Source organism: Andrographis paniculata, unplaced genomic scaffold (genome assembly GCF_009805555.1).
Source record: "Andrographis paniculata isolate CXL003 unplaced genomic scaffold, ASM980555v1 Contig25END, whole genome shotgun sequence".
Classification (NCBI taxonomy): Eukaryota; Viridiplantae; Streptophyta; class Magnoliopsida; order Lamiales; family Acanthaceae; genus Andrographis; species Andrographis paniculata.
In genome coordinates this window covers 566,532-586,195 of record NW_026137546.1, presented here as the reverse complement: position 1 = coordinate 586,195, position 19,664 = coordinate 566,532, and the positions used below count along the sequence as shown (strand labels likewise).

Sequence of the window (19,664 nt, the reverse complement as noted above, 5' to 3'; positions counted from 1 at the left end):
GATATTTAAGAATAAATTTAATGAATAATGACGAAACAAAGTTAAAAATAATATAAGGAAATAGAGTTTAATATATGTTGTACTATGAAGGTTGTATGAATAAAATTGAATTAGACGAATCTCACATCCTTTGTCACCCAATAAGACTATGTTCAAAGTCTATTGGGCTTCACTCATTGGGCTTTTATTTTTTTAGCCCAGCCATTTGTATGAAGACATATTTACTTTGAAAACAAATACTCCATCTGTCTCAAAAATGTGCAATATTTGTTTTTGGTACAAGTTTTAGATAGGTAGTATTAAATAGGATAATTTAGAAACTAGATGATGTGATGGACATTTGGGCAAATGTTAACTATAATTACTTATTTCATATTTTGAAAATATTGCAGTGTGTTTGGAACATATATAAAGGAAATGTTGCAAGTGTTTGGGACGGAGGGAGTATTTACTTTTTAAAAGTTAACTATCACAAGATTTCACGTCTATTGCCATAGGGATGACCTAACTTATATGTATATATATCTCAATATAGGTTGAGTTATGAGATAATATATATTAGAGTGTTATAATATAATATATGATGTATTATAAATATGCTAAAAATATGTATAAATATACGATGATCACCTTCTATGTGTTGAAACGCGACTTGGATTTAGCGGTCTACCCAACCCGAAACCAAAGCGAAATGGTTGTTTCAATTGGCAGGTTCCTTTTGGGCTTATCCTAATTAATAACAAATAGGCTTAGGTTTAGGGTGTTTTGGGGTGCTTATAAATAAATAGCTATGGACATAGGCTGACACATGTACGTAGGTTGACACACCGTCACTGAACTATGTAAAACATTTGTATTCTTTATTTGTTTTCTTTCTCGTTTTCTCGTAACAAGATGTTATATTCGGTAAAATCAGCACTACGTTGGTCATCAGTTTATCCATATCCTCTATTTTAATATTATGATTTTTAATATAAATACATACACTCATGCAGCTTCCTCTCTGGTAATTGGATATTATTTTAAGTGAGATATGCTCTAGTAGTAGTAGTGTAGAAATAAATTCGTATCCGTGAAATCACGAGTTTAATTATCGATCTTATTTGGGTATCCATACAATGGATCCTTGTGGAACCTCAAATATGTGAAATCCAACTCAAAATCTCATTACCTTCAAATTCTAAACAAACATCACTAGGACAATTTCTCACTCTTGGTTCTTCCCCATTCTTGCAATTAAGCAACCAAACTCTTAATCCATCCATTAGTTCACTGAAAGTGAAGTGTAACATATCCATGGATAGAGATATGAAATATGAATAATAGCTTCATTTCAAAAGCTCTGCAGAAAGAGCAGAGGCCAAGGAAGAAATAGTTGTGGGAGACACTCCTCTGCTCCCTCCCAAATACCATTTCTGTATCATCTCCACCACATTCCCATTCTTCACTTCCAGCTTCACCTCTTCTTTCCCCTCCCCTAAAAATCCGATCTGAGCCGTCGAAAAACCGTCAAAGTAAATTGTGATGACCGAGTCTTTCCTGAGGTATATGTGCTGGAAGAATTGGACAATCTTTTCCAGTGCTTCTTCCTCCTCTTCCTCGAACTTATCTTCCTCAGCTAAACGGTCCCTCACTGCAGTCTCCAACTGTGATGCGTATTGGGACCCTTTTATTTCCTTTATTACCACCACTCTCACTAGCTTCTCCAACGGGGCTGCACTTCCATCAGGTACGTACATATTTATTTATTGCTTTTGATTTACTTCTTCGGGAGGATACAAAAGAGTGGTTTGAATATGTCTAGGAATTTTATGTTGGGTTCTCAATCAAAATATAATGTATATATATATAATTATATATATTTAGTTAAAATATTATTTAAATAAAAATTTAAAGCAATAATCTATTTTGAATAATTTCACAACTATAATCAAAGAAATGATTTTTTTTTTTTTTTTGTTATGGGGTGTGTTTACCTAAATAATTTTTGCCGACACGATTTCTAATTAATATCTATGTATTTGATGTGATGTAAATATATCCTGCCTTTAAGAGTTATGTTTACTATCATATTTGTATAATTTTTTTAATACAAATATCCTTGTAAGACATAAATAATTTTGCAATTTTTTTTTATTTATAATGTAACCCTTAGATGCATGTTGTGTTATTTTGGAAGTGTTTGAGAGATAATTTAAAAAATAAAAATAAAAATTATCCGCTCATTCGAAATCCCAATCAAATCACTAATAAAAAAAATAAATAAACATTAGCAAATAAAATCACCCTACATTTTTTATATAATATTTTATAATTTATATGAAAATAGAGGGTGTTTGATTTTGATTTAAAATAAACATAATAGTTGGAGCTTTTATTTTTAATAAAAAGATATTAGTATTTAAAAAAAAATTATTATTTAATTCAAATTCAATTAAAAAACAAACAAACAAAATCAAAACAAATCCAAATATTTGGAGTGACATTTTTTATTTTTAAAGAATATGTTATGAACAGTGGTTTTTCTTCCCAATTTTGCTCTGCTTAACGTCTCTATCTAAGGTCCTATTCGGGCTATATTTTTCTTGAAAAAATATATAGGGTGTGTTTGGTTGAAGGATTTGTGAAGATTTCTCCTATTCATCCTATTTTTCTCCTTAAAAACATCAAATCAAATACCTATTTTTTATTTTTTATATTATACTAAAAATCAATTTTACATTCAAAACATCAGCCTATTTATATCACATCATACAACTATTCAAATTCAAAATTTTTACTATTCAAATCCCAACTCAAAATTCAAAACCCCAAACAAACACACCCTAATATCAATATTATTTAAATACAAAACTCAAATTAAATCTTAAAGCAATCCAAATAGAGAGAAACACACACACCATTACACAGAGAGTGCAGATAATTGAGACTGGTTGTTTTGGTTTGATTTAGTTTACCTGCGACTATGGCGTCGAAGAATTTGTTGTCTTGTTGGAGCTCTGTGGCTGTTTTGCCCTTCCAATTTTGTAAATGGGAAACTATGCTTTTTGGGTCCAGGTACACTCCTATCGCTGTGAACTTTATCTGCAGGAAATGGATCTCTATATCTGTGATTCCTGTATGTCACCATTATAATTCATAATCAATCCCTTGTTAAACCACAATACCCACAGATTTCTGTATCTGTATCTATATCTATATCTATATATGTATATGTAATTTACCATTGGCTATCAGAGAAAGTGGATTTGAGATGGTGATTTGGGGAGGAAAAGATACCCCATCCGCCATTACAGGTTTGACCTCAGTTCCCACTGCAAATATTGCATTTTTAGCATATATATATATATATATTAATATATAGAGAGAGAAATATATATATATAGAGAGAGAGAGAGAGATTTTCTTACTTGCTCTGTGTTGTTGATCTTCAAGCTTCTGAGAAATGTGAAATTCTGTGTTTTAAGGAATGGATTTCAATTATGGAGTGAGTGTTGTGTCTGTGTGTATTTAAAGAGAGGGAGAGAGATAGGCTCTGCTGTCTACGTGATTTCTGTCTTACCCACGTTGGCTGCATCTGGACCGTCCGTTTTACCTAACTATCATCTCACCTCCCTTTCCTTCCTCAATCCTACCCATCCTTTTATTTTATTTTATTTTTATCTTTTCTTATTTTAATTGACCAACAAACTTTGGTTCGGATCGCACGTGCTTTTTTTGAAGCCGCACGTGCCGGGGGGGTTGGTTGGTTGTTGTGAATCGTGATTTAGAGTTGGAGAGGTGTTCGGAAGTTTAATTTGGTCGTTTTTCAACTATTGGTTAATTATAGCAATGAGAAGTTAAAGATCCAATATAAAGGGTTTATTCATTTGAGATTTTGCAATATTATGTTGAATTAAAAAAAAAAATTATGAATTTTTGTACATTTAGAAAATCACATAGTTCACGCAATGGATTTTATCTATTGATTTAAATAAAATCTCCCTGTGGTTTACCGATGCTAAAAACTCAGCAGTTCTAAAATTCCAAAAAATCTACTTGTAAATTGTAAAATATTGCACATTCTTTTCTTCATCTCTTCTTCTTTTCTCTACAACCTCTTTCTTTCATTTCTTTTATTCCCCAAATTCTTTTTCACACATCTTCTTCTTCAATTTTTCTCTTCTTCTTCTCCAATTATCTCTCTTTTCTTGTGTTCTTTCTTCTTCGCTTCATTCTTCTTCTCTTCCCCAACTTCTTTCTTCCATCTTCTTTTCTTCTCCAACTTCTTTCTTCCATCTTCTTTTCTTCTCCAACTTCTTCTTCACACATCTCTTTCCTTGAGAATAAAAATAGAAAGAAGATGACGGGCAGAAGTGGTCGGAGTATGGAAGAAGGAAGGAAGAAAAGAAAGTGAAGAAAAGAAAAAGAAGAAAGAAGAAAAAAAAAAAAAAAGAAAAGAAAGTAGGGGTGGATACCAATTTTTTTTTTTTCTCCAATTTTTTTTTTTCCTAATTTTCTTTCTTCTTTATTTTTTCTATCCAATTTTCGGTACGCGGTTGCAACCAAAAGCAAACAGGTTTTTCTTTCTTATTTCTCTATCTCTTTTTTCTCCATTTTTTTAAAATTTTTTTTTTTATTTTTTCTCCCTAATTCATTATTTTCTTTCTTTCTTATTAGATTGATTTCAAATCTTGATGTCAAATTGATTTCTTAAATTTTTGGGTTTGCTATTTTTGGGTTTTGTAAAACATAAGAAGAAATATTTTTGGATTTGGTAAAATAGAAGAAGATCCATGTTCGGTCATGTTCGGTCGATTAATTGTGATAAATTTGGGATCGGTGTCGAATTTGGTTGTATTTAACGGATTTTAAATAAAAAAAATAAATTGAGAGTAAATTTTGAAAGTACGGATAACAATAACGAGGGAGAAGAAGAATAAGAAGAAGTCATTAGGGTATTTCAGCAATTTTACATATAAATATATCACTTTATGGAAAAAAAAAATCGCATTTCAGGCTCGTGCTATACAACATCCTAACGGAGGGGGGACTTTTTGCAACGTTTTACAAACCACGAGTAGGTTTTTTGGAGTTTTAGGACTACGGGGATATTTAGCAGATTTGATAAACTGCCTTATAAAATTGATTGAATTATTTATGGATTTATATTCATTTGTTCTAAACCAATAGTCTCATTTTGTGATTTTCGTCTGTCTTAAAATAATATTCTTATTTCAACTTTTGGTAACAAGTTCTCCATGGTTTTACAAAATTATATTCGCTTCTTCACAATAATTACATAAAGTATGAACATTTTATTTTTTTAGAAGTACTTTTACATACACTATTAATATAATATTATAATTAATTAATTTTCGTGTTCATTCTAAATGTTCCTACTGTTTTGGAATAAAGGGAATATGATTTATATAAATTTATATGAAATATATTTGTAGATAAAAAAATATTTAAGTAATTAAATAAAAATACATAAATATAATAAAGTTAAAAAAAATTAAATTATTCATTATTTTTATCTCCATTATCATTATTTCATTTTCATTACTATTATATACTCCATTCGTCCACACACAAAGTAAACATTTACTTTTGGCGCGGTGTTTAAGATATAATATTATTTTAATTATAATGGGTAATTAAAAGTAGTGTAATAACATTTTTGCCTTTGTTTTTTTTGTAAAAATAATAATGTGATATAAAATAAGGGTATTTGCGAAAAAAAATATGTATTTAATGAAATGTTTACTTTGTAATTGGACGCCCTAAAACAGAAATATGTATACTTTCTAGTTGGACGAAGAGAGAGTATTATATATAATTAATGATGTATAATTATTGCAACATAATATTATTTTTATATATTAATATTTTGAATTATTATTATATTATCATTCATTATATTAATTTGTTTTAATTTTATTATGTGTATATGTAATACTTCATTTTGTCCTTTATCTATGTATTCATTTATGTTTTGCACGGAGTTTTATGAATATTAGTATTATATTTGAGGTGTGGTATGAATAAATTAGAAAAAAACTAAAATAATCTTATTAGTATTGTATGATATAAAAATAATGACATTTGTGTAATATATTATAAGTTGTAAGAGTATTTTTTATGTTAGTAGAAAATGCCATTAAAATGAATATTTTGTTACGGGACAGACCAAAATAGAAAAATGAATAGATGGTTAAGAGAACGAGAGAATATTACTTTAACAAATTTAATTTGAAATGACATTAGGATAAAATAGATTTGAAGATGAATAATATCTCATTGTCAAGTACAATTTATACATAACTTTCTTTAAAATCCATGGACCTATAGAAAAAGTCTATGGATTATTGAATAAAGTCAGATTTTAAAAGATTTTTAAAAATTTGAATTGAATACTTTCGAATTTTAAAATTTTTTTTAAAAATTTTGATTAAATACATCCAAATTTTAAAAATTAAATAGAATCATACACCATTTTAATTGAATACCCAATTTAAGGTGTGTTTATATTGAGATATTTTAATTTTTTAATTTTAGATTAGATTAAATTGTTGTAGATTTGATTTTATCTGTTGTTTTGAGTACTCTATTTATAGGCCCTATCTTTATTATGAACATAATCCAACTTTTTAGTTTCTATAATTTTATTTTTTTTTTACTGATTTGAGAGTTTTGTCGTTTTTATTTAGGGTGGGAGTCTTGTCATTTTTTATTCCAGTGAAAATCTTTTGTTTTCAACTCTATTGAGAGTTTCTTTATCGATTTTAATTCAATTTAGAGTATTGTTTTTGATCATAACACCGTAGATGATTGTGGCTATTCGATCTCTTTTTGCAAACTCAAGTTACTTGTGACACTACTTTTGAGGGAATGTTCAAATTTTTTAGTTATTTAGTTTTATATTAAATATAGTTATTTTGAAATTTGATTTTATTCATTATATTGGATTGTTATGATTTGAATCTATTGAATTTATATCGTTATACCTATTTATAGGCCACTTATTTTACCAATTGAACAGAAAAAGATGAAGAAACTTTAACTTTCGACAAAAAAATAGTCAACATTCGAAATACGAATATATTTCAGCCTGTCTGTTGTTCTTGCCTCCCGAATGCTGACTTTTGGTTATCTCAGATTTCACTAGGGACTCTATGATGGCATGAACCTTCTTGTTGTTCCTCACATGATTAATAATTCCGGGATTTAGCTCGTTAAGTAAACCACTCAGTGCAACAACTTTTGCAAATCGGTCAGTCTGTTCTTTCTTCGCAAGTTCTATCCTCTTTACTTCATCATTGATAACTTTCTTTTTTCCACGAGGTTTTGGTATTCCATTCGAAGCTGCAGCATACGAATTAGATAGATAATTGTTTTGTTTAAGACCTTGCCAAACTTTCATCGAATTTTTTTCCAGGGAACCAACAAGAACTTGCACAATCTGAATCATCCCTAGCCTTCGGGTACTCATGCTTTAGAGAAAGAAGTTTGCTCATCGGACTCGATTTATCGTCAGCATTTAGATCAAAATCAAACTCCCTTTTCTTTGTTTCCTTTGGAGGGGCTTTGCACGATTTTTCTGCAGCATTGCTACATATACGACTTGCACTGACGATAAGATCAAGAATGTCGTCCGATAAGAGATGACCTGGTGGTGTAGGGTTGGACTTGTGACCGTGAAATAATGGGTTCAAACCCCCTACGCCTAAGGTCACTTGCTATACATGGTTCGCCTAACATGATTTTTCCGTCGGACTTGATTTGCAGGGTATTAGGTTTTGCCGGGATTTATCCAGTGCGCACTTTCGGGTAGCGACAACGGATTCCCAAATTTAAAAAAAAAAGAAAAAAAAAAGAAAAAAGAGAAATGTGGAGCCAGAATTGACATTTGGATTTGTTGCAATATTTCCTCCTGTTTCTTCTTGAACTGAATCGAATTCAGGTTAAGTAACTAATGATAATAATAAATACAAGTACAAATCATACGTAGATATATTAAATCATTATTAATGTATAGAATTAAAAATAAATAATAAAAAAAAAGACCTCATAAAATTGGTTATAAGCTTTATATATGGCAAGAATGGATTTCTTATCGCGCCTATTCACTCCAATTCAAATCAACGCGCACGCTCATCACATCAATTTCCCTCCCTCTCTCTCCCTAATTTGCTTCCTTCTGTCCAAACAAGAACCCTAAAAAGAACCCTAATTTTGTTTAGCACCAAACCCCAAGCGCCCACCATCGCAATTCGCGGCTGATTTGATTTCACTGCTCGGGTGTCCGCAATCGCACCCCTTTCTCGTCCCTATCTCTGTAGATTTGTCGATTTGAATTACGACTTGGAGTTTTATTTCGAGGTTTAAGAATTCCAAATCTTGGGTTGGGACATTTTTAACTTTTCCTTTTTACTAATTATTTTACTTTAATTCCTAGAGTACAGTGAAACTAAGCTTGATCAAAATCATGACTGTTGGTGTTTGTATATTCTTATTGAAGGCCGACGCTTTTTCTTCAGAGGAATTTCTTTAGGTTTATTGGTTAAAGCTGCTAATTTGAGTATATAGGTTTTTTTTAGGGGAGATTTGTCCCAAGATCGAAGACCATAGTTTCGATTATTGGGGTTTTCACTTTTCATATTGATTTATGGACAATGAAAGCAGGAGTCAGAGTCAATCTCCAACCAAGCCCAGATCTGAATCAAAGGTTTGTATTTTCTTAATCATCTTTGTATTTGAGTTTCTTGCTATAGGATATTGATCGGTTTTGATTTCGTAGATTGCTGCAGGACAGAAAAGAACTGTTTCACAAGCAGAGGAAACATCTGAAAGTTCTCAAAGAAGAGTGAAATCGAGGGTTGTCGAAAATTACCAATCCAAGAAAGGTGTGATTTTTGTTCCTTTTTCTTTCTGTTAATTGGGAAGTTCACATAGTCATTTATATGCTCATGATTTGTGTTTTGGTTGTGTGTAACTTGAAAGAATTGAGTATTGGTTAGTTAGATCGAGTCTGATCCATCATGTGATTGTATTGTGTTGTGTTGTGTTGTTTTCATTCAGCAATCGATATCTAATGTGCCCACTTGTTGTTAAGTGGATAAAAATATTGTTGATTTCGGTTTTCATTTCTCGATCAGATATTTGATGTGTGGTGTGTTTAAGCGTTATCGAATTTATTTCCTTGCTTGATTCCAAGAGGGAAGTAATTGCATCTAAATACTTGTTGTTAGCATGCTTTTTTATCGTTTCCAAGCGCCTTCTTTAGTGTCATGGTATGTTTTTATCTTTTAGGTAATTTTCATCTCGTCCACTCGAATAATGATGTTCAAAAGAAAGTTAAAAGTTATCTCACCTAAGATAGCTATTGTTCATTTTATTCAGCCATGCCATTGTTTTGAGTAATGCTGACATTGCTGTCTTAAGCTTCGAATCTTTTCCATTCTTACTTCAACTCTCATGTTGATGAGTAGCGAAAGTTTTCCTAACATGCGTGTATATTTGTTTGATTGTATCTATCTATTTTGTTTTACTTAGATGTTGCCTCGACAAATATATTTTTTGAACTTCTAGTATATTTATACTTAAATAAAATCTTAACCTGAATTCGATGCAGTTCAAGACGGAACTGGAGGAAGTAATGCAACAAATCCAAATGTCAATTCTGGCTCCGGATTTCTTGATCTTATCGTCAGTGCGAGTCGTATATGTAGCAATGCTGCAGAAAAATCGTGCAAAGCCCCTCCAAAGGAAACAAAGAAAAGGGAGTTTGATTTCGATCTAAATGCTGACGATAAATCGAGTCCGATGAGCAAACTTCTTTCTCTAAAGCATGAGTATCCGAAGGCTAGGGATGATTCAGATTGTGCAAGTTCTGTTGGTCCCCTGGAAAAAAATTCGATGAAAGTTTGGCAAGGTCTGAAACAAAACAATTATCTATCTAATTCGTATGCTGCAGCTTCGAATGCAATACCAAAACCTCGTGGGAAAAAGAAAGTTATCAATGATGAAGCAAAGAGGATAGAACTTGCGAAGAAAGAACAGACTGACCGATTTGCAAAAGTTGCTGCACCGAGTGGTTTACTTAACGAGTTAAATCCCGGAATTATTAACCATGTGAGGAACAGCAAGCAGGTTCATGCCATCATAGAATCCCTGGTGAAATCTGAGAGAACCAAAAGTCAACATTCGGGAAGCAAGAACAACAGACAGGCTGAAAGAGAGGACTCAACAGGTATTCGTATTTCCAGAATGAATCATGGAAGTGTTTTATCGGAAAGACGGCAGATAACCCCCCCTAAGCCACTGGACGAACAGAAGAATTTGAAACCTGATTTTTCTCGAGGATCTGATGATTTTTATATGGGAGGGATAAAAATTATTGGGAAATTGCCGTCTCAGCCTGCAAATAAAGATGACAGGCTGTCACTGAAGCTACGATCAGAGAACACTGGCTGTTTGTCGAATGAGGGATTTTTGAATGTCGACTCTCTATCTGTTGAAGGTTAAATTTTTTCATCTCTTTCGGTTAAATTGGTAAAATCTGGATATACTTTTACACTGACTTCTGCTGCCGTTGGACTTTTCAGCTGCTAATGTTGCTTTGCAATGGTTGCAACTTCTGAATAATGATATCAAAGGTCGCCTTGCAGGTACGGTTTCTGTTCAAACTACATAACCTATTCGCTATCAAGTTCTGAACTTCTAACAGAAGTTTAATTTCTGCAGTGTTACGACGCAGCAAAAGGAGAGTCGAGAATGTCATCACTAAAGAGCTACCTTTATTAGTTATCAAAGAATTTTCATCTAATCCCGAGAAGCATTTGTGTACAGCTGAAGGCTCACATGCTTCTAGATGGAATGCTCGATTCAGGCAGATGGTTTCATCACTTTCTGAAGAAGAAACCAATCTCGTAAGTTCCTGCATTTTCGAGAAAGATTCATCTATTGTGCATAAGCTGAATTCTTTCATTTGTCGACTATGTTTTTAGGAGAGCTGGCTACAACAGGTGAATCAAATGCAGCTGCACTGCGAAAAGGCCGTGATTCCAACCGAAAACATGTGATCATCGAAACCTTTGATCGAATTAGCTTACAGTAGCTGTATCATGCTTTCTGAATATGAACATTGATGGTTTTTGCAGATTGAAAGAAGCTCATAAGATCTCAGATGGAGGATTAGCAGTGACGGCGTCGGCTGCGGCGATATACTCAACTTGCAATTTTTTGATGGCAATGCACAACCAGCCATCATGCTGATAAGCTTTTCTTCTTGCTCTCTCTCTCTCTCTCTATCTATATATATATATTCAGTATTTATTACATGAATGCAGCAGCTATTGCCTGCATTAAATCAAAGATTTCTCTCTTTTTCTATGTATCCCTGTGTAACATCAAAATTTCTGTGATAGAAGTGTATTTAGTTTTTGGAGGGAATCCTGATTTCATGGAAGTTTAGATTCCAATTTCAGATTTGCAGATGCAATTTAGGTTTAGGAATTTGGGGAAATAGATTAGATTAGTTATGTTTCTTACTTATGAAGGATTTGGAGAAGGTTAAAACGACGTCGTTAAGACGTACGGCTCTTGTTTGAATGTTTCGGGCTCCCGGGACTTGAAATCCCAGCCCTCTCTGCTTGGTCAACTTCCTCAGAACCCAAATACCAGCGGGCCTTGCGTGGTTCGTCGTTGTCGAATTCAAAAGTAGGAACGAAGAATTCCAAATTCAGACGAGAGGAGACGCGTGGGCGATCAATCGATTTCGGTTCCTCGATTCATCCGTCAACAGTTTGCTGTTTCTTGTGATTCCAGGCGGACCTGTTCAGCTCTTTCCGCAATTTCCATCCAATTTCCTTCCAAGCGGAAAAATCCGAAAATAATGTTAATGTCCTCTGTCATCTCCATAGCCGACGTGTTCTTGTTCGTTTCAAGGTCCCACCGTCTCGCCGCAAGGGTCCATTCCCATTCCAAAACAAGCTCAATTCGTATTGAAAAATCTCCGTTCTGAATCTGATCTCCAAACCCTCGTATTTGGCACGCAATGGAATGTCTGCGGATAGCGCTCGTTGTGTTCGTGTTGGTTTGTCGGTCGGACGGATCTTCTCTCGGAAATTTTCGGCACCTCTCGGGAATCGATCGTCATTCCGATACGATTAATCAGGTATGGATTTCCAGGTCTGTTGCTGTGCTTGATTTTGTGAAATATATCTCATCGCGAAGGCTGTTTATTTGCAGGTGTCGTCTCCATCTCCAAGCCCTTCGCCATCGGAGAATTCAGATTCTGTGAAAACTGGAACTCCTGCAAATCAACGAAAGGGAGCAGAGAATTGTAAGAACGTGGCTAATAAATGTGATTTTAAGGATTATCAAATCACTGCCTGTGTAATTGGGAATGGTAATTGGCTTGTCCTTCTTCAATATTTCCATGGGTATCTGACTTCCATTAGATCGTGTAAATCTGCTGTATGAGTTTGTCTTAGGCAAAAAGCATTAAAGAACAGTGATGATTGCATTCCCAAATGTCAATTGCATTCTGGTGTCAACTGCGAGTATGATTTATGACAGCACCAAGAACTTAAGAAAAAATCGTGATACATTGCTTGAATTTGGAGGTCGTGTGCTTAGGATTATTGTTGTATGTTCTTGTCGGCACATTTGAACTCATCTTTTTAATGTGTATATATGTGAAAACATAGAAATTGTCCAATTTGTTGGTATTTCTTTCCATGGGAAATACAGAAAGTTTACTAGACATTGCTTTCCACTTTATGCTATATTTCCATTCAAAACTATTCTGAATTCAGATAATTTGTTTTGAATTCGCCTTGCTCCCGCTTGATCAAAGCTGGATATTGTATTTGATCTATTGTACATTTATGTTACTGTAGTTTCTACAATGTTGTTATTTTTCTTTATTGTATAAAACTTACCTAAATAAGTGTCGCAGTTAGTTAAGGACTATAAATGTACAACAGAGTAACCAAAAAGCTCAAGAACTCCATATACAATAAATGTGTAGATATTTCTTTCCATGGGGAAATACAGAACTTTACTAGACATTGCTTCCAATTTATGCTATCCAAACTATTCCGAATTCAGATGATTTCTTGTCATCGTGTTGAATTCATCTTGCTTCAGCTTGATCAAAAGCCGGATGTTGTGATTGCTCTATTGCACATTTGTTTTAGCATAGTTTCTCGGATCGTTGTAATTGGTTAAGGACAATAAATGTAAGACAGAGTAACCAAAATCTTTAGAACTCCATATACAATAAAGGTGTAGATTTTTCTTTCCATGGGGAAATACAGAAACTTTACTAGACATTGCTTGCCACTTGATGATATATTTCCATTCGAAACTATTCTGAATTCAGATAATTTGCTGTCACAGTTAGCATTGAAATCGCCTCACTTCAGCTTGATAGTTGTAATTGGTTTAAGGACAATAAATGTACGATGGGGTAACCCAAAAAGTTTAAGAACTCCATATACATTATTGTGTTGGCATTCGCCACTTCCCCTTCCCTTTTCATTCATTTAGTTCAACGATTCGTTCGATTTCATTGTTGGTAAATTTCAGTGCTGCTTCCGGTATTTGATGCCTCTTAAAAATTTTCATAGTAGACGGACTCTGATTATCTGGTTGCCTGGTAGGATCCCAACCACCACATTTGCTAGTCTTCAATGGCGGTTCAAGCTCACATAAAGTAACTATAAGTGTTCCTCCTGCGGTCGATACCCTGAAGAATATAACTGTAGCCGGGAAAGATGTCCAAAAGGTAAACACTTGTCCGCACACATTTATGTATATAGTACTTGATTGATTTCTATCTACAGTCAAAACTTGAACCAAAATTAAGCCCGGTTTACCTCGTCTCAGGTAAATCTGTCGTCGATCATGGAGGTAAATTCTTCTATCGCAGTAAAGATCGGAAATCTAAGCTGTGTACTTCCGATCGGAGCTTCGATTCCTCAACAATCTTACTACAGATACGCTACGCCGACATACGGCGCATACTTGTTTTTCATGGTCGCCGTTTGCTTGGGAGGGACATGGGCTGGGTGCAAGATAGTGAAACAGAAACGACACCTCGACGGAGGAGCTGCATATCAAGAACTCGAATTGGGGGAACGGGAGACGGACTCGTCATTCGTCATCGAAGCACCCGAAGGCTGGGATGAAACGTGGGACGATGACGACGACGACTGGGATGAGGAGAAGGCGGTGAGATCCCCGGGAGCTAACAAAGATTTGCAGAATGGTGGCGCGTCTTTGAAGTATATCGACACTTCTCAATGGGGGAATGATTGGGACGATTAGATTAGATACGGTACATGAAACTAGTCACCATTGATCATCTTCAGAACTAACTGCGAACATCGCCCGAGATGGATAGTCGAAAAAGGATTGCAGAAGTTAGGATTATCGTCGAAACAGGTAAAATTTTCCGCGGGGAGCCTGCTGATTGAAGCATTTTTTTGTTTACGATGCGCCGCCGAGCGTCGGGGGGCGCTCCGATGTAAGAACACAGTTTTGTATTCTTCGAATTCTCCTCTTACTCTCCGACCTGTTGATGTGTCTTCTTCTGCATCTAAAATTTTACCTTAGTTCAGTTCGAAACATAGTTTGCCATGATGAAACTAATGTATTAAAACTTATGGTTGAAAAAAGATAAAAACGATTTTGTGTGGCTGCTGGGATTCGAGCCCAGGTCTCCACGGCCACAACGTGGAATTCTTACCACTAAACTACAGTCACAATTTGCTCTTAGGTTTTGTATTTTCAAATCATAACTATAGTTTTATTGAATTCGGCCGAATTTTATGGGTCCATTTTTGTTGGGCTAAACAATATTTTGGATAATAGGCAGGCCCAAATTATATATTGCCATTAGGATGAATTCACAGACAAATTGAAGAACACGAAGGAAAGCCCTAGCAAATTCCCAGTGATTTACGGTGACAAAAATTACAATCGTGATACGAAATAGGAAGAGAAATGGGTTCTTCCGATGTGAAACGAAACGTTGTCTTAGCTCTCTGCAAATATCTCTCTCTGGATTCGGTAAGCTTCGTTTTTTAAATTGGTTTTTGGTATGAGTTTACTGCATATTTGATCAATTTACTCATTTGTCTTTGTGGGATTAATGATTTGGAAATGGTTTAAAATTCAGAAATCGTTTACAAGTGATTTGGGCAGCGATTTTAAGAGCCTCTGCACAAGCATTCTGAAGTCGTCCACGAAAGGGGATGAACTTCTCAACAATAGCGAGGTGAATTTTATGATTTATTTCATTTCGAAGATTAGGGTTTTAGAAGTACTTAATTAAGAAATATATTATTCATTCGTTGCAGCTGCCAGAATGGATTGGATATGTGGAGAGCTTTCTGGAAAGTTCCAATCGTCTTAACGAGTTAAATGGAGCTTTGGCCACAATGTCTGTTGTGATGGGCAATGGATTGAAGCCTACAGCTGCTGATGTTATCGTCTTTGCAGCTGTGCATTCTCATTTGGTATAATGTGATTTTTCATCAATTCTGCTGCTGAAATGTGATATGCTTGTTGATGGATGAACTTTGATTTGCTGGAATTTATTTTGCAATTTGACTTGATCTCTGATTGAATCTTGAAATCAAAGATGCAATTGATAGAATTTATGCTCTTTTATGTAGAGAATATCGGGTTTGTGGAGTATGCTAATTGTTCTTGTATTTGTATCTTATTTGTGTTTATAGATTGGTCTCTCAGAATCGGATAGAGCCAAGTTTCCGCACTTGTTAAGGTGGGCTGATTACATTCAGGTAGGGGAAGTTGCTTTGGTAGATATTCTTAATTTGCTCTATATCTCAACAGAATCTTGCTTTTGTTCTATCGTGCATAATAAAGTGGAAATCTTTTGTTGAATCTTGGTATTGTTAAATGGTATTAAATACAAGTTTGGCGTGTTTGAGATGAGAATTGGGTTTTGTTTTTTGAATGAAAAAAAGATGCTGTCTAGGAATAGAAGGAAATAAGGTCGTTATTTCCTATGAGAATTTTGTTGTTGTTGTTGTTGTCTGCTTTCTTTTGAGTGGTGCATATGAGAGGATCACGGCTATCATGCTCTACTTTTCATGTTCATTTTATTCCATAAATTGGTTGGCTTTTGATTTTTTTTTCTAATTGTACATTTTGAAACATTATTCAGCCATATTATCTCACCCGGTTGACATCTAGACGCTCTTATTAACATCGTGTTGCAGACCAAGGAAGAATTCGGGAATCTGTTTGAAAAAATTTTGCTCGAGAAAGTTCCATTTGTGCCGCCAGTGAGTGACTCCCTATCAATTATGCCCCACTACAATTGTTCTATTCTTTTTATGTTTTGTTGTTTATTTGCCGAACCTATATAAGGTAATGTTTTCAAATACATGTTCTCCCATGGTGTTCAAATACTCTAATAATTGTATAAGCTTAAAGATTACTGCATATCTCATGAATTTATGTGTTTTTTTAGGTGCCAAAACCAGCCACGAAGGTTGACGATTCCAAGGCAAAAAAAGCCGCCCAAGAGACCAAACCAGCTGATAAATCTGAGCCGCACTCAAAAGCAAAGAAGAGTGCCGATGCTGTAAGTTTCATCTTTCAATTTATATCAATACCGAAGCCGTGATAAATATTATAGTTGCTACCTATATCTACTCTAATTTCCAAATGCGAATAATTGATTGATATTGACATTGATTTCATTCTGTATGCAGAAAAAGAATCCGGAAGGAGCTACCCAAGATACAGCAGACAAGAAGAAGCCATCAGAAAATGTGTCAGACAAAAAAGTCGAAGAACTTAGTGTGAGTCTGCTTAAAATACAGATTGGCCATATTATTACAGCGCGGAAACATCCATCTGCAGACAGGTATGGTCGCTAAAGTATTATTGTTTTATTCATCTCTTGGTTGGTATTGACCAATAAATTTTTTACGGCACGATTTTTATTCTGAAATGCAGTTTATTGGTTGAGGAGATAGATGTTGGAGAGGCGAAACATAGGCAAGTTGTTAGCGGCTTAGCTAAGTATTGCTCACCGGAAGAGTTGACGGTATGTTTTGCATACTCAATGCTGATATTGGATCCTAATCCCGACCAATTTATTTTCTGAATTTTATTGAAGCCGTAACTTGTTTTTCGCCTTTTTGTTATACAGAACCGTCGTGTAGTACTAATCACTAATGTAAAACCTGGAAAGTTGCGGGATGTGATGTCCGAGGGATTGGTATTTTTCAGAATTAAACTTTATCTGTCGTCATTGCTTCATATCGATTTGTTTTACTCTCAAAAATCGTCGATCCGTGTATATGTTTCCATCATATTTGTCTTACCTTGACATTACGGAAAATTGCAGGTTTTGTGTGCTTCGAATGAAGACCATACTGTCGTGGAGCCGTTGATGGCTCCCGATGGTGCTAAAATTGGGGAATGTGTGACCTTTTCTGGGTATGTTTGTCGATTAACTAGAATGATCGTTCCAATCTTTTAACATTTACCATTCGAATGTTATGTTAATAATTGGTATCATTATGTAGACACGATGGCAAACCCGAGGATATCTTGAACCCGAAAAAGAAGCAGTTGGATAAGATCACACCGGTAAGCGCACAATACTTTAACATTTATGATCGGATCGGCAGTGTTTTGGCTTCATTTAGATAGAAGTTTTGGAAGTTTGAAAATTTTTGAAAATGGTAAATGTTAGCTATTTTTTTATGTGAAAAAGAAAAAATGATTGTTGATTAATAGTATCAGAAGTATCCACGTAAACACAGCCTTAGATGCTGGATTGGCTTGTGGCATGTTATGTTAGTGTTTACTATACATAGCTAGTTTTGGATATATGAATGAATACAATGTTCGATTTGCAGAACCTCTACACCGATGCCAAGGGCGTAGCGACATTCAAAGGAATCCCGTTTATGACTTGTTCAGGACCGTGCACTTCTTCCATCCCCAATGCCAGCATCAAGTGATGAAAATTACCATTCCCGAGCGCGACTCTTGAATACGGCGCTCTATCGATGTATCGATTCGCACCATCAATTTTTACAGTGCAAAAACAGCTTCTCCTCTATTATATTTTGTACAACATTACTCAATGTTTTTATTAACATCCTTCTTAATGCAATGATAGTTTTTATGGAGAGTTGTTTAATGAACCGAAAGCTAAGTGTCTTGTTTAGATTTCTGAGTTAAATAAATTGAGGTTTGTGTTTGATTTGAATTTTACGTATTATATATATATATGTATATTAAATATATGGGAAAAAATTAATTTTGTTTCAATATAATAAAAATTTATTAATTTTGGTCACAATATAAAAGATTCATCAATTTTAGTCTCATTATAAACAATTTCAATCAATTTTAGTCTCACGGTAAACAATTTCAATCAATTTTGGTCATACAGTTAAAATTTGTTACGACCATGTATAAGATTATGATGTTACACGACCATGTAATATTTTGAATTTAAAATAGTTGATACAGCGAAGATGGACAAAATAAATAGTAATCACAATATAATTAAAATTTATCAATTTTAATTCATATATAAAAATTTATAAGATATATTCTTTTGAAATATTTTGTCTAAAATTTTATTACTCATAAAAAAATTTCTTCTTACAAACATCCAATTACACAATTATTTTTTAATTTTGTATATTATAGTATTATTAAAAATTAATTTATTATTTCAATACAATAATTGGATGTTTGTAAGGAAATTTTTTTTTTTTTTTTTTTTTGGTAAATAGTAGAATTTTAGACAAAATCTTCAAAAGAACATACTTTAATAAATGTTTATATTTGAACTAAAATTGATACATTTTAATTATATTAGGATTATCATTGATTTTTTTTCCATTTTAACTATATATCAACTATTCTAAATTCAAAATATATATATATATATATAACAAAAAAAATAATGTTTTAGACCAAAACAAAAAGATACACGGCCGTGTAGAATTATACATGGCCATGTAACATCGTGACCATGCATAATTATATACTGAAATATACATGGTCATGTTATTACATGGTCGTGTAACAAATGACCGTGTATAATTATACACTGAAATTTACATGATCATGTAACAATATGGGCGTGTATAATTGTACACTGAAATATACATGGTCATGTAACAATATGACCATGTATAATTATACATAGCCGTGTAGTTTCCAAGTCATCCGCTACGTCTCTTCCGTTATGTCTACGTCAGCAATCTTCGTTAATTTTTTAACAGTGGGACCAAAAATGGTTCGAAATTATTTATAATGGGACCAAAATTGATTGAAATTGTTTATAATGAAACTAAAATTGATAAGTTTTTTATATTGATAAAATATTTAAGGTTTGTTTGAAACAGAGGTTCGAAGTTGTTGAATTTGAGGTTCGAGTTTGATTTGAAGTTTATATGTATTATATATATTAAATTTATTCATAATTTATTATAATAAAATATTTAGGGTTTTTTTTTTTTTTTAATCTAATTTGGGTTTGTTTCAGACTTACACAAAATTGAATGTTTTGGGCAAATAAGATCACAGCTTCTGAAACATGTAGGGTTTTGTGTGTGTGTGTGTACAGTAGTTGACGTATATTATTGAAAAAATAAAAAAAGTTT

At 33.6% G+C, this 19,664-nt stretch overlaps 4 protein-coding genes and 1 non-coding gene across 5 annotated transcripts; 3 read left to right on the top strand and 2 right to left on the bottom strand.

Annotated features, from left to right (window-relative positions):
* Positions 1-1,053: 1,053 nt before the first annotated feature.
* LOC127245927 (probable chalcone--flavanone isomerase 3) lies at positions 1,054-3,566 on the bottom strand. The gene is made up of 4 exons (XM_051267083.1): positions 3,411-3,566; positions 3,225-3,314; positions 2,958-3,116; positions 1,054-1,714 (listed from the first exon to the last, which is right to left on the bottom strand). Coding segments are annotated over exons 1-4 (636 nt in total). The 5' UTR covers positions 3,412-3,566; the 3' UTR covers positions 1,054-1,328.
* Positions 3,567-8,094: 4,528 nt separating this feature from the next.
* Positions 8,095-11,288, top strand: LOC127245881 (uncharacterized). The gene is made up of 7 exons (XM_051267023.1): positions 8,095-8,710; positions 8,783-8,888; positions 9,617-10,504; positions 10,590-10,652; positions 10,729-10,913; positions 10,992-11,062; positions 11,145-11,288. Exons 1-7 carry the CDS (start codon positions 8,651-8,653, stop codon positions 11,257-11,259), a joined length of 1,488 nt encoding a protein of 495 aa, XP_051122980.1. The 5' UTR covers positions 8,095-8,650; the 3' UTR covers positions 11,260-11,288.
* Positions 11,289-11,307: 19 nt separating this feature from the next.
* On the top strand, positions 11,308-14,560 carry LOC127245882 (uncharacterized). Its single transcript, XM_051267024.1, has 4 exons — positions 11,308-12,160; positions 12,235-12,394; positions 13,653-13,777; positions 13,879-14,560. Exons 1-4 carry the CDS (start codon positions 12,041-12,043, stop codon positions 14,317-14,319), a joined length of 846 nt encoding a protein of 281 aa, XP_051122981.1. The 5' UTR covers positions 11,308-12,040; the 3' UTR covers positions 14,320-14,560.
* A 125-nt stretch (positions 14,561-14,685) lies between these two features.
* Positions 14,686-14,757, bottom strand: TRNAH-GUG (transfer RNA histidin (anticodon GUG)). The gene has a single exon. It is a non-coding gene; the product is annotated as a tRNA-His (tRNA).
* Positions 14,758-14,901: 144 nt separating this feature from the next.
* On the top strand, positions 14,902-18,253 carry LOC127245967 (uncharacterized). The gene is made up of 12 exons (XM_051267143.1): positions 14,902-15,063; positions 15,173-15,271; positions 15,354-15,512; positions 15,735-15,800; positions 16,242-16,307; positions 16,496-16,609; positions 16,740-16,894; positions 16,987-17,077; positions 17,183-17,251; positions 17,381-17,472; positions 17,562-17,625; positions 17,898-18,253. The coding sequence occupies exons 1-12, from the start codon at positions 14,998-15,000 to the stop codon at positions 18,000-18,002; spliced, it is 1,146 nt and encodes a 381-aa protein (XP_051123100.1). The 5' UTR covers positions 14,902-14,997; the 3' UTR covers positions 18,003-18,253.
* The last annotated feature ends 1,411 nt before the right edge of the window (positions 18,254-19,664 follow it).